This window comes from Corythoichthys intestinalis, chromosome 7, assembly GCF_030265065.1.
Source record: "Corythoichthys intestinalis isolate RoL2023-P3 chromosome 7, ASM3026506v1, whole genome shotgun sequence".
NCBI classification, from domain to species: Eukaryota; Metazoa; Chordata; class Actinopteri; order Syngnathiformes; family Syngnathidae; genus Corythoichthys; species Corythoichthys intestinalis.
The window spans coordinates 60,002,919-60,016,345 of NC_080401.1; the positions used below are offsets into that span (position 1 = coordinate 60,002,919).

General features: G+C 37.3%; 1 protein-coding gene across 1 annotated transcript; it reads right to left on the minus strand.

The window, feature by feature from the left end:
• Nucleotides 1–1,677: 1,677 nt before the first annotated feature.
• rab3b (RAB3B, member RAS oncogene family) lies at nucleotides 1,678–12,328 on the minus strand. The gene is made up of 5 exons (XM_057840368.1): nucleotides 12,074–12,328; nucleotides 9,791–10,015; nucleotides 4,975–5,093; nucleotides 4,787–4,911; nucleotides 1,678–2,273 (listed from the first exon to the last, which is right to left on the minus strand). The coding sequence occupies exons 2-5, from the start codon at nucleotides 10,013–10,015 to the stop codon at nucleotides 2,086–2,088; spliced, it is 657 nt and encodes a 218-aa protein (XP_057696351.1). The 5' UTR covers nucleotides 12,074–12,328; the 3' UTR covers nucleotides 1,678–2,085.
• Between the last annotated feature and the right edge of the window lie 1,099 nt (nucleotides 12,329–13,427).

The following is a 13,427-nucleotide window of genomic DNA, read 5'->3' on the forward strand; positions in this document are numbered from 1 at the left end:
TACATAAGTACGGGTACTTCTACTACTACTAATAATAATAGTATTAATAATACATGAAAAGTAGCAGCTTTTTAAAATAGTAATTACTGCTACTACTAGTACAGCTACGTACCACAAGAACCTTGGTGGCGACTTTGGCCTTTCAAAAAACTGAAAACACAAATCTGGAAAAAAAAATACCGCCACCTTTCTGATGAGAACAAAGCCAAAAAAAACCCATCTGCTTAAATAAAGACGGTATTTATTTATTTTTCCCCATATTTGACCATCATACTAAATTACATTTCTAATAATACAAACATTGACAATAAAATGACTTTTTGTGCTTCTCCTCCAAAACAAGAGTGAAGTTCAAGATTCTTTCCACGTAGTCACATTCGCAAATCGTACACTAGCAAATAATCAACACGCCTATCATATGTTCACATTGACGTCATTTTTTTTCTTTTTTCGACAAAAGCACACATTCTTGAAATATGGAAATATTTGGTCCGAGGTACTGTACACAAAGACAAGAGCACTCACCACGATAAATAGCGCCATCCTCCTACACGACGAGGAACTACAACTCTCTTTATATTCATAGAAATATTTATGATGATCGGAGTTTACGATGAAAGCGGATCGGACGTCAATGGCGGCCGATGAGTTCATAAAAAAAAAAAAAAACAAACAAAAGTCCTCGATGCCTGGATTTACGTTTAACAAATATACATATCAAGCATTGGAAGAATACATGAGTACATTATAATAATATTCATGAAAAAATACAAAATATAGAATATTAAATTGAAAAATAAAACTGGTAAAAATGAGAAAATCTCAAAATAATCAAGGCCAGTTATTCTAACAAGGGTCAAGGGGGTGCCGGAGCCTATCCTAGCTGACTATAGGCAGAAGGCGGGGTTAGGATTGCCAACCAATTATTACGGAAATAGAAAAAAAAAACATAACAGAATGTTTTTTAAATAAATACAGGATTTTAAATAATAAAATAAAATTTTCATCATGAAATTAATACATTTAAAATGAATAAAAGTTTTTTTCTTATAAAATTAATCAATTTCAAATAAATAAGTAAATAACTAAAATTAGAAATAAACACAGAAATGTAATTAAAAATTTTGAAAAAAATTTTTTTTTCATCATAAAATTCATACATTTAAAATGAATGGAAGTAAATATAGAAAATTAATTTAAAAAGAGAAGTTTGTTTTCTTATCAAATTGATCAATTTAAAATAAGTAAATACTGAAAGTCAATATAAAAAATTAATTCGTAAAAAGATTTTTCATTTTAAAAGGACTTCATTTAAAATAATAAATAAATAAAAAGTAAATCAACAAAAATAATTAAAAATTATAGAAGCTTTTCTAAATAAATAATCAACAAAATAAAAGAAACTATATACATTAATTGAAAGCTTTTTTACTATAAACTTAATAAATTAAAAATAAATAATTAACTAAACAAAGGTCAATTTACAAAATTAATTCAAAATAAAAAATAATTTTCATTATAAAATTTAAAACATTTAAAGTAATAAATAAATGTTTAAAAGTAAATATCGAAAATTCAAAAATAATAAAAGCTTTTTTATTATAAAATTAATAAATTTAAAATCATTAAATCAATTAAAATAAATATTCAAAATTAAAAAAAAAGATATTTCAAGATAATCGAAATAAATACATCAAAGTAAATTAAAAAAAAATAATTTTAAGACTTTTTTTTTTTTACTATATATTAATTAGTAGTCAATTTAAAAAAATAAAAAATAATTTATTTGTACAGTCCTTTATAATTCATTGTAATTTCATTTAAAAGTCCCCAGAAAGGGGGAAAAAATTCAAATTAATAATTTAGTAAATAAATCAATAATAGTTGTATTTTTCAATTTAGTTTTCTATACATTTTATTTAATTACGACTATTTCCATGTACTTATGTATTCCTCCAATGCTTTTCGATGTATACATTATATCTCTATATATATATATATCTATATATTTGCAACATTTGTGAGTTTTCCAATACTTGACGACGGCAAGGGTGATGACAGGGGTCGGGGGTCAGGGGTGGCCTATCAGCAGCACTTTTGAGGTAGCTGGCCCGCAGGTTTGTCGCTCAACCTGGTGGTCTTTGTCCCGGGGGCGAGCGGCACCTCCACGTCCACTCGCTCGGACATCTTGACGCAGATGATGTCCACCAGCCGCTCGAAGACCTGCCGTACGTTGATGTTCTCCTTGGCGCTGGCTTCGTAGTACTCGAAACCTGACCAAAACACAATCCAACCGATGTCTAGAGCTGTCAACTGCAGGCGTGGAGTTCATTTGAGGTCACTTCCTGTACATTTTGAATCATTTCCTGTTGATTTGAGTGCTTTTAGAGCTCACTTCCAGTAGTTTGGTCAATCCCTGGTGATTTGGCATCATTTCCTATTGATTTTGAGGCACTCACTAGTCACTTCCTGTTAATTTTGGGTCACTTCCTGTTCATATCAGTCACTTCCTGATGATTTTAGGGCTTTTCCTGGTCACTTCCTGTTGTTTGGTCGATTCATGTTGAATTTGAGGCATTTCAGGGTCGCTTCCAATTGATTTTGAGGCACTTACTGGTCACGTCCTGTTGATTTTGGGTCATTTCCTGTTTATGACAGTCACTTCCTGTTGATTTAAGGGCTTTTCTAGATCAATTCCTATTGATTTTGGGTCACTTCCTGTTAATTTTGGGGCTTTTCCAGGTCACTTTCTGTTGTTTGGCCACTTCCTGATGCTTTGAGGCTATTTCATGGTCACTTCCTTTTGATTTTGAGGCACTTCAGGTCACTTCCTGTTGATTTTGGGTGCCCTCCAGCTGATTTTGGGTCACTTCCTGTTGATTTTGAGGCACTTACTTGTCTCTTCCTGTTGGCTTTGGGTCACGTCCTTTTCATATCAGTCACTTCCTGTTGATCTAAGGGCTTTTCCGGTTCACTTCCTGTTGTTTGGTCAATTCATGTTGAATTTGGGGCATTTCAGGGTCACTTCCTGTTGATTTTTGGTCATTTACAGGTCACTTCCTGTTAATTTTGGGTCACTTCCTGTTGATTTTAGTGCTTTTCTGGGTCACCTCCTGTTGTTTGGTCACTTCCTGTTGCTTTTGAGGTATTTCAGGGTCACTTCCTTTTGATTTTAGGGCTTTTCCAGCTCAATTCCTGTTGATATTGGTCACTTCCTTTTGATTTTGAGGCACTTGCAGGTCACTTTCTGTTGATTTTGGGTCACTTACTGGTCAGTTCCTATTGATTTTAGGTCATTTCTTGTTCATATCAATCATTTCCTGTTGATTTTATGGCTTTTCTGGGTCACGTCCTGTTGTTTGGTCACTTCCTGTTTCTTTTGGGGTATTTCAGGATCACTTCCTGTTGATTTTGGGTCACTTCCTGTTGGTCTTAAGGCTTTTCCAGGTCATTTCCTGTTGATTTTGGGTCACTTCCTGTTGGTCTTAAGGCTTTTCCAGGTCATTTCCTGTTGTTTAGTCAATCCTTGTTGGTTTTGGGTCACTTCCTGTTGATTATGGCTTTTCCAGGTCACTTCCTGTCGATTTTGGGACACTTCTGGGGTCATTTCCTGTACAATTCTGATCCCTTCCAGTTGATTTTGAGTCACTACCTGTACATTTTGAATTCAATTTCTTGTTGATTTAGGGCTCTTTCAGGTCACTTCCTGTTGTTTGGTCAATACCTATTGAATTGAGGGCATTTCAGGGTCACTTTCTATTGATTTTGTGGCACTTCCGGGTCACTTACTGTTGATCTTGGGTCACTTCCTGCACATTTTGGGTTATTTCCTGTTGATTTTGAGGCACTTCCAGGTCACTTCCTGTTGATTTGGGTTCACATCCTGTTCATATTAGTCACCTCCTGTTGATTTTAGGGCTTTTCCGGGTCACTTCCAGTTGATTGGTCCATTCATGTTGAATTTGGGGCATTTCAGGCTCACTTCCTACTGATTTTGAGGGCCCTACTGGTCACTTCTTGTTGATTTTGGGTCACTTCCTGTTCATATCAGGCACTTTCTGTTGATTTTAGGGCTTTTCCTGGTCTTTTCCTGTTGTCTGGTCAGTATCTGTTGATTTTGGAGAATTTCCAAGTCACTTCCTGTTGATTTTGGGTCACTTCCTGGTGATATTGATCACTTCCTGTTGATTTCAGTGCTTTTAGAGCTCACTTCCTGTTCTTTAGTCAGTTCCCTGTTGATTTTGGGGCATTTCAGGGTAACTTCCAATTGATTCTGGTTCACTTCCTGTACATTTTGGGGCATTCTGGGGTCACTTTCTATTGTGGGTCATTTTCTGTTGATTTTAGGGTTAACTTGCTAGCAGTGTTTGCGTCTTCTGACCATTTGCATGCTTGACTTTCCTCCTCCCACTTGACAAACACGCCATTTCACGAGTAGCAATTACCCCGGGGTGCTTTCGCACAAACATTCGCCGTTCTATTGCCATGTGATGCTAATATTCACTACTATGCTACACCATTGAGTTACAAGTACACACCAGACAACAGGTGTCAAATAAAGGAACGTGTACCAATAAATAAAGGGAATAATAAACCTAATGTTAAACCTAACCTAAACTGAAGGGACCAAAATCAACAGGAAGTGACCTAGGAACAGAAAAAGACCTGGAAATGCCCTAAAATTCATAGAAAATGATTCAAAACGTACAGAAAGTGACTTGGGAATGCCACAAACGGTGACCCCCAAATTAACAGCAATCAATTTGCAAAGAAAAAAAATCCTCACCAAGTTGGTCCGCTAGATGTTTTCCTTTCTCCGGCGCGACCACTCGTTCCTCGTCCATGTCGCACTTGTTGCCCACCATGATGACCTGGGCGTTGTCCCACGAGTACGTCTTGATCTGCGTGGCCCTGAGAGGCCACAAGGCGACGTTAGGAAGAGAACGGGAGCGGTCGTCGGCGCGACGTACGCACCAGTCCTGCACGGCGTTGAAGGACTCCTCGTTGGTGATGTCATACATGAGAATGAAGCCCATGGCGCCTCGGTAGTACGCCGTCGTGATGGTGCGGTAACGCTCCTGGCCGGCCGTGTCCTACGAAAGCAGAAAACATCAAGCAAGGTTTATTAATGGACATCTAGAACGGCTAATGGCAGCTATCGAGTGCCCTAGAAAGAGTTAATAGTAAATACATTTTTATGTACTTACATGTTTAACAAAGAAATGCCCCCAAATTAACAAGAAGTAGCCAGAAATTGCCTTAAAAAAAAACAATGCCTCAAAATCAACAGGAAGTGACAAATGAACAGGAAGTGCCCCTGGAATGCTTTACAATCTACAGGAAATGATCCAAAATGTAGTGGATGTGACCCAAAATCAACAGGAAGTGACCTGTAAGTACCTCAAAATCAAGAGAAAGTGACCCCGTTATGCCCCAAAATGTACAGGAAGTGACTTATGAACAGGAAGTGACTCTGAAATGCCCCAAATTGTACGAGAAGTGAAACAAAATCAACAGGAAGTGACAAATGAACAGGAAGTGCCCCTGGAATGCTTTACAATCTACAGGAAATGATCCAAAATGTAGTGGATGTGACCCAAAATCAACAGGAAGTGACCTGTAAGTACCACAAAATCAAGAGAAAGTGACCCCGTTATGCCCGAAAATGTACAGGAAGTGACGTATGAACAGGAAGTGACTCTGAAATGCCCCAAATTGTACGAGGAGAAGTTAGACAAAATCAACAGGAAGTGACAAATGAACAGGAAGTGCCCCTGGAATGCTTTACAATCTACAGGAAATGATCCAAAATGTGCTGGATGTCACCCAAAATCAACAGGAAGTGACCTGTAAGTGCCTCAAAATCAAGAGAAAGTGACCCTGTTATGCCCCAAAATGTACAGGAAGTGACTTATGAACAGGAAATGACTCTGAAATGCCCCAAATTGTACGAGAAGTGACACAAAATCAACAGGAAGTGACCCAGAAATGCCCCGAAGTTTAGAGGGAGTGAACAAAGCTCAACAGGAAGTGACCTGTAAGTGCCTCAAAATCAAGAGGAACTGACCAATGAACAGGAAGTGACCCTGGAATGCCCCAAAATGTACATGAAGTGACCAAAAATCAACAGGAAGTGACTCAGAAATGCCCAAAAATGTACAGGAGGTGAACCACAAACAGGAAATGACTCTCGAATGCCCCAAAATTTATAGGTATTGACCCAAAATCAACAGGAAATGAGCCAGAAATGCCCGTAAATATACAGTAAGTACCCAATTAACAGGAAATAACCCTGGAATGCCCCATAATTTTGAGGAAGTGACCAAAAATCAACAGGAAGTGACCTCTAAGTGCCTAAAAACTTTGAGGAAGTGACCCAAGCTCAACAGGAAGTGCCCTGTAAGTGCCTAAAATCAGGGGGAAATGTCCCTGGACTGCCCTAAAATTTAGAGAAAGTGACCCAAAATCAACAGGAAGTGACCCAGAAATGCCCCAAAATGTACAGGAAAAGACCCATGAACAGGAAGTGACTCTGAAATGCCCCAAATTGGACAAGAAGTGACATAAAATCAACAGGAAGTGACCCAGAAATGCCCCAAAGTTTAGAGGGAGTGAACAAAGCTCAACAGGAAGTGACCCAGAAATGCCCAAAAATGTACAGGAGGGAAACCATGAACAGGAAGTGAACCTGGAATGCCCCAAAATTTAGAGGAAGTGAACAAAGCTCAACAGGAAGTGATCTGTAAGTGCCTCAAAATCAAGAGGAAGTGACCCATGAACAGGAAGTGACACTGCAATGCCCCATAATTTAGAGGATGTGACCCCAGGTCAACAGGAAGTGATGTGTAAGTGCCTCAAATCAACAGGAAGTGACACAGAAATTCTACCAAATTAAGAGGAAGTGATGCATGAACAGGTGACTCAAAAATGCCCCAAATTGTACAAGAAGTGCCTCAAAATCAAGAGGAACTGACCAATGAACAGGAAGTGACCCTGGAATGCCCCAAAATGTACAGGAAGTGACCCAAAATCAACAGAAAGTGACCTGTAAGTGCCTCAAAATCAAGAGAAAGTGACCCCGTTATGCCCCAAAATGTACAGGAAGTGACTTATGAGCAGGAAGTGACTCTGAAATGCCCCAAATTGTACGAGAAGTGACACAAAATCAACAGGAAGTGACCCAGAAATGTCTCAAAGTTTAGAGGGAGTGAACAAAGCTCAACAGGAAGTGACCTGTAAGTGCCTCAAAATCAAGAGGAACTGACCAATGAACAGGAAGTGACCCTGGAATGCCCCAAAATGTACAGGAAGTGACCCAAAATCAACAGGAAGTGACCTGTAAGTGCCTCAAAATCAAGAGAAAGTGACCCCGTTACGCCACAAAATGTACAGGAAGTGACCCAGAAATGCCCCAAAGTTTAGAGAGAGTGAACAAAGCTCAACAGAAAGTGACCTGTAAGTGCCTCGAAATCAAGAGGAAGTGACCCATAAACAAGAAGTGACCCCGTTATGCCCCAAAATGTACAGGAAGTGACCCATGAACAGGAAATAATCCCGTAATGCCCCCAAATTTCAAGGAAGTGACCCAAAATTAACAGGAAGTGACACATGAACAGGAAGTAAATTCTACCAAATTATGAGGAAGCGACACGCGAACAGGAAGTGGCTTGAAAATGCCCTAACATCAACAGGAAATGTTTACAAATGTACAGGAAGTGACCTTAAATCAAAGGGAGGTGACCTAAAATCAACAGGAAGTGACCCAGAAATGCTACCAAATCAAGAAGAAGTGATACCTAAACAGGAAGTGACTCTGAAATGCCCCAAAATTTCGAGGAAGCGACCAAAAATCAATAGGAAGTGACGCAGAAATTCTACTAAATTAAGAGGAAGCGGCACATGTACAGGAAATGGCCCTGGAATGCCCCAAAACTTTGAGAAAGTGACCCAAAATCAACAGGAAGTGACACAGAAATTCTACCAAATTAAGAGGAAGCAACACTCGAACAGTAAGTGGCTTGAAAATGCCCTAACGTCAACAGGAAATGTTTACAAATGTACAGGAAGTGACCTTAAATCAAAGGGAAGTGACCTAAAGTCAACAGGAAGTGACTCAGAAATGCTACCAAATCAAGAGGAAGTGATACCTGAACAGGAAATGACTCTGAAATGCCCCAAAATTTCAAGGAAGCCACCCAAAATCAAGAGGAAGTGACGCAGAAATTCTACTAAATTAAGAGGAAGCGGCACATGAACAGGAAATGGCCCCGGAATGCCCCAAAACTTTGAGAAAGTGACCCAAAATCAACAGGAAGTGACACAGAAATTCTACGAAATTAAGAGGAAGTGACACGCGAACAGGAAGTGGCTTGAAAATGCCCTAACATCAACAGGAAATGTTTACAAATGTACAGGAAGTGACCTTAAATCAAAGGAAAGTGACCCAAAATCAACAGGAAGTGACCCAGAAATTCTACCAAATCAAGAGGAAGTGATACCTGAACAGGAAATGACTCTGAAATGCCCCAAAATTTCGAGGAAGCGACCCAAAATCAATAGGAAGTGAAGCAGAAATTCTACCAAATTAAGAGGAAGTGACCCATAAACAGAAAGTGACTCGAAAATGCCCTAACATCAACAGGAAATGTTTACAAATGTACAATCAAAAGAATGTGACCCAGAAATGCCCCAAAATGTACAGGAAGTGACCCGTAAACAGGAAGTGACTCTGGAATGCCCCAAAATTTCGAGAAAGTGACCGAAAATCAACAGGAAGTCACAGAGAGATTCTACCAAATTAAGAGGAAGTGACACATGAACAGGAAGTGACTCTAGAATGCCCCAATAGTTTGAGAAAGTGACCCAAAATCAACAGGAAGTGACACAGAAATTCTACCTAATTAAGAGGAAGTGACACATGAACAGGAAGTGACCCTGGGATGCCCTAAAAGTTTGAGAAAGTGACCCAAAATCAACAGGAAGTGACACAAAAACAGAAAGTGAGTCGAAAATGCCCTAACATCAACAGTAAATGTTTACATATGTACAGGAAGTGACCTTAAATCAAAAAGATGTGACCCAGAAATGCCCCAAAATGTACAGGAAGTGACCCGTAAATAAGAAGTGACTCTGGAATGCCCCAAAATTTAGAGGATGCGACCCAAAATCATCAGGAAGTGATGCAGAATTTCTACCAAATTAAGAGGAAACGACACATGAACAGGAAGTGACCCTGGAATGTGCCAAAATTTAGAGGATGTGATGTAAAATCAAAAAGGAAGTGACCCTCTTAAGCCCCAAAATGTACAGTAAGTGACCCATGAACAGGAAATGAACATGGAATTTGAAGAAGGTGACCCAAAATCAACAGGAAGTGACACATGAAAAAGAAGTGACCATGGAATGCCCCAAAATCTAGGGAAAGTGACCAAAAATGAACAAGAAATGATACAGGAATGCTACGAAATTAAGAGGAAGTGTCAAATGAAAAGGAAGTGACTGGAAAATGCATCAAAAGGTAATGTTTACAAATGTACAGGAAGTGGCCTTAAAGCCAAAGGAATTGACCCAAAATCAACAGGAAGTGACCCAGAAATGCTACCAAATCAAGATGAAGTGACCGGAAGTGACTCTAGAATGCCCCAAAATTTCAAGGAAGTGACCCAAAATCAACAGGAAGTGCCACAGAAATTCTACCAAATTAAGAGGAAGCGACACATGAAGTGACTTGTAAGTAGCCTAAAATGACAGACGAGGACAACGGGTGAATGGACGGCGACCCATCACCCACCCATATCTGCAGCTTGATCCTCTTGTCGTTGCGGTAGACGGTCTTGACCTTGAAGTCGATGCCCACGGTGCTGACGAAGGAGTTGCTGAAGGAATCGTCGGCGTATCGGAAGAGGAAGGAGGTCTTGCCCACGCTGCTGTTGCCGATGATCAGCAGCTTGAACATGTAATCGAAGTTCTGGTCCGAGCCGTCCCGCTGCCCGTAGCGCTGCTCCGCTTTCGCCATCTTCGCCACAAAAAACATTTCCGTCATATTTATTCCAAATTCATACATTTTGAGTATTGCTATTGAGGAAATGTTTCAAAATCAGAGCAAAGTTTTTCTCATTTTAGTTTTAATGCTTCAATATACATAGGGGATATGCAAGTTCATAAAAATACAAACAGTTACATTTCAAAAATATATATATTTATTTATAATAAATCAAAATAATTTAACAGGTATCATTTAGCAATAAATTCCTCTTTTTTTTATATTATTTAAAAAGCTTTAAAGAAAATTTGTTAAAAAAATATGAATTCATTTAAATTCTTTATTATTTTAGAAATGGCTATTATTTAATTTCAAAGAAATTCATTTTCAATTTGACTTGATGATTTTTTACAGTTAAAATAAAAAATAAAAATGGATGAAATCTGTTTGAAAAAATATTTGAAAATGTGTTCATCCTCCTTTTTTGATTTTTTAAAAAGCTTTCAAAAATTGTGTGAAAAATATTAATTCAATTAAATTCTAATATATTTGTTTGAAATTGCTAGTTTAATTAATTTCTCATAAAATAATTTGATTTGATTTTTTAGTTAAAATAAGAAATTAATAAAATATATTTGAAAAAAAAAAAAAAACATAAATTTATCTTTTAAAATTTTTAGAAGCTTTCCAAAATTTGCTCCCGAAAAGTTATTCAATTCAATTAATTTCTAATAATTGCATTTTTTTATATAATCTTACAGTTTTTAAAAAAAAATGGATGAATTATATTTGGAAAAAAACTTTTTCCATTTTTTAAAATCTTCGAAAAAAATACTTAAACGTAATTATTTCAATGAATTTCTCATAATTAAATTTTCATTTTTTAAAATTATTAATTTGATAAATTTAATATATTTAAAAAATTATTTAGTTTGACCATTTTAATCATTTTAGAGTAAAATAAAATTTTTAAAAAATAATAAAAAATATATATTTTTTAAATATTCTCTTTTTCTTATTTTTTTAAAGCTTTCAAAAAATGTTTAAAAAAGCCATTAATTCAATTAATTTTAATGCTTTATTTTTATGGGAAAAAAATAGTGATTTAATGAATTTATAATCATTTAATTTTAAAATTTGTTTGACGAGTTTTAGAGTTAAAATAAAAACGTATAATGAATAAAATATATTTTGAAAATATGCTTTCATCCACCTTTTTGAATTTTTAAAAACCTTTCAAAAATTAGTTTAAAAATCTATTAATTCAATTAATTTCTAATACTTTATTTTTATTTAGAATGTAATTTAATGAATTTCTAATCATTTTAATTTTAATTTGATCATTTTTAGAGATGAATAAAAATGAATAAAATGTTTTTAAAAAATATTTCATCTTTTTATATTTTTTAAAGCTTTCGAAAAATAGTTTCAAAAAAGCTATTAATTCAATTAATTTCCAATACTTTATTTTTTAAAAGAAAATAGTAATTTAATGAATTTCTAATCATTTTAAAATTATTTTTTAGAGTTATAATACATAAACAGGAAAGCTATCACAATTTTCCCTTAAATTGATTTTATATGTATCTAATTTTTTATTATGGTTTTCACATTTTTAGCTGATTTCTTTTTTTTTAATTTAATGTTCTATATTTAGTACCATGAGGATGTACTGTTTGACGTAGTCGTCCAATATTTCTTAAATGCAAATTCAGGCATCAAGGGGTTAAATATTGGTGGTGGTTTGGGGGGGGGGGGGGTGTACGAAATTGTTTAAGTGTTAACAGAAAGGGTTAAGCATTAGTGTGTGTATTTACGCGTGAGTGTGTTAACGTGCGTTTTGATGTACATTGACGTGTCAACGCGTGTTGCTATTTTGGTGCGCGCGTGCATGTGTGCTGATGACAGCCTACGGCGTCTCCATGGCAACTGAACACCTGCTGAGGTTCCTCCAAAAGTCGCGAAGGCTGATGACATCATCGCACGTTCCGTAAAAATACATGTAACATGATGATGATGATGATGTTGAAGATGCTGATGTTGATGATGATGAAGATAACCTAAAGCATCGGCGCGCGCGCGTCTTCTTACCTCTGCTGGGCGGGTCTGGGGCTCGCGCACGCGCTTCCGAGGCGTCCGTCTGTCTGTCTGTCTGTCTGTCTGTCAATCTGTTTTCCTGTCCGTCCGTCAGTCCTTGAAGGCAGCAATAGCGCGTTGTTTGCAAGGTCCGTAAAGGCACCGAGAAGCAAGAAAACGGCACGCGCGCGGCGTGGAAAGGGCGGGAAACGTGTCCGAAGACGACAAGCAAAGTGCGCCCGCGGACGCCGAGTGGGAGAAAACGCGCGCGCGCACACACACACTCGCAAGCCCCGCCCAGGCGGACACCGTGCGCGGTCACGTAGGCATGCAGGTGCGCGCTCGCGCGGATGACTCATTCACGTTATTCGTATGCGTGTGTAGCGCGCGCGTGTCCAAGCCTCACCGCTTGTCATAATTATGGGATGGCTGCCATTAAATAATCGTGTTTCAGTCAAAACGGATTGGACGTCTATGGCCGTCAGGGAGTTAAAAGTCACACAGGGTGAGAAAACCAAACTCCATTGGGAAATAAGTCATTTAAAGACTTGATATCAATAGAGCAGCCCTTACAGTCAAAATGAATTGGACGTGTATCGCAGTCAATGGCAGCCAATAAGTTTATTTATGGAATATAGTATTAAAGCCGTTTGAACAGTAGGGAGACCTTTATTTTGTTGACCAAGTTTCAAGATTGTAAATTGTAATTTAACAAAGTTATGTGTGGTCAAATTAAAAATATATGATTTTTAAAGCAAGTCTGGTACGTCTACACCTATCATTGACAGCCAATGAGTTCAAAGTACCTGACCAAACTCCTTTGGGAAATAAGTCATTTTAAGACTTGATATCAGTAGAGCAGCCCTTACAGTCAAAATGGACTGGACGTGTATGGCCGTTAATGGCAGCCAGTAAGTTCATTTATGAAATAAAATCTGAGCCGATTTAACAGTAGGAGGGTTGTTGAGTTGTTGTCCAAGTTTTAGGATTGTAAGCAGTAATATGAGAAAGTTATGTGTGGTCAAAATAAAAAGTGTTCATTTTTAAAGCAACTCTGGTTCATCTTTGACAGCCAATGAATTCAAAAATGCCTGACCAAACTCCATTGGAAAAGTAGCTAATTTAATTCTTGATACCGACACATGTCAGCATTTATGTGATAATGGACGGGACGTATAGTGCCGCAAGTGACAGCCATTAAGTTAATTTATGAAATAACATTAGAACCGTTTTAACCGGAGAAGGGTTGTTAATTTGTTGTCCAAGTTCCTGGACTGTGAGTTGTAATTTGACAAAATTATGCATAGTAAGAAAAATACAGCTAATTTTTAAAGCAAGTTTGGTTCGTCTACATTTGAATTCATCGTTA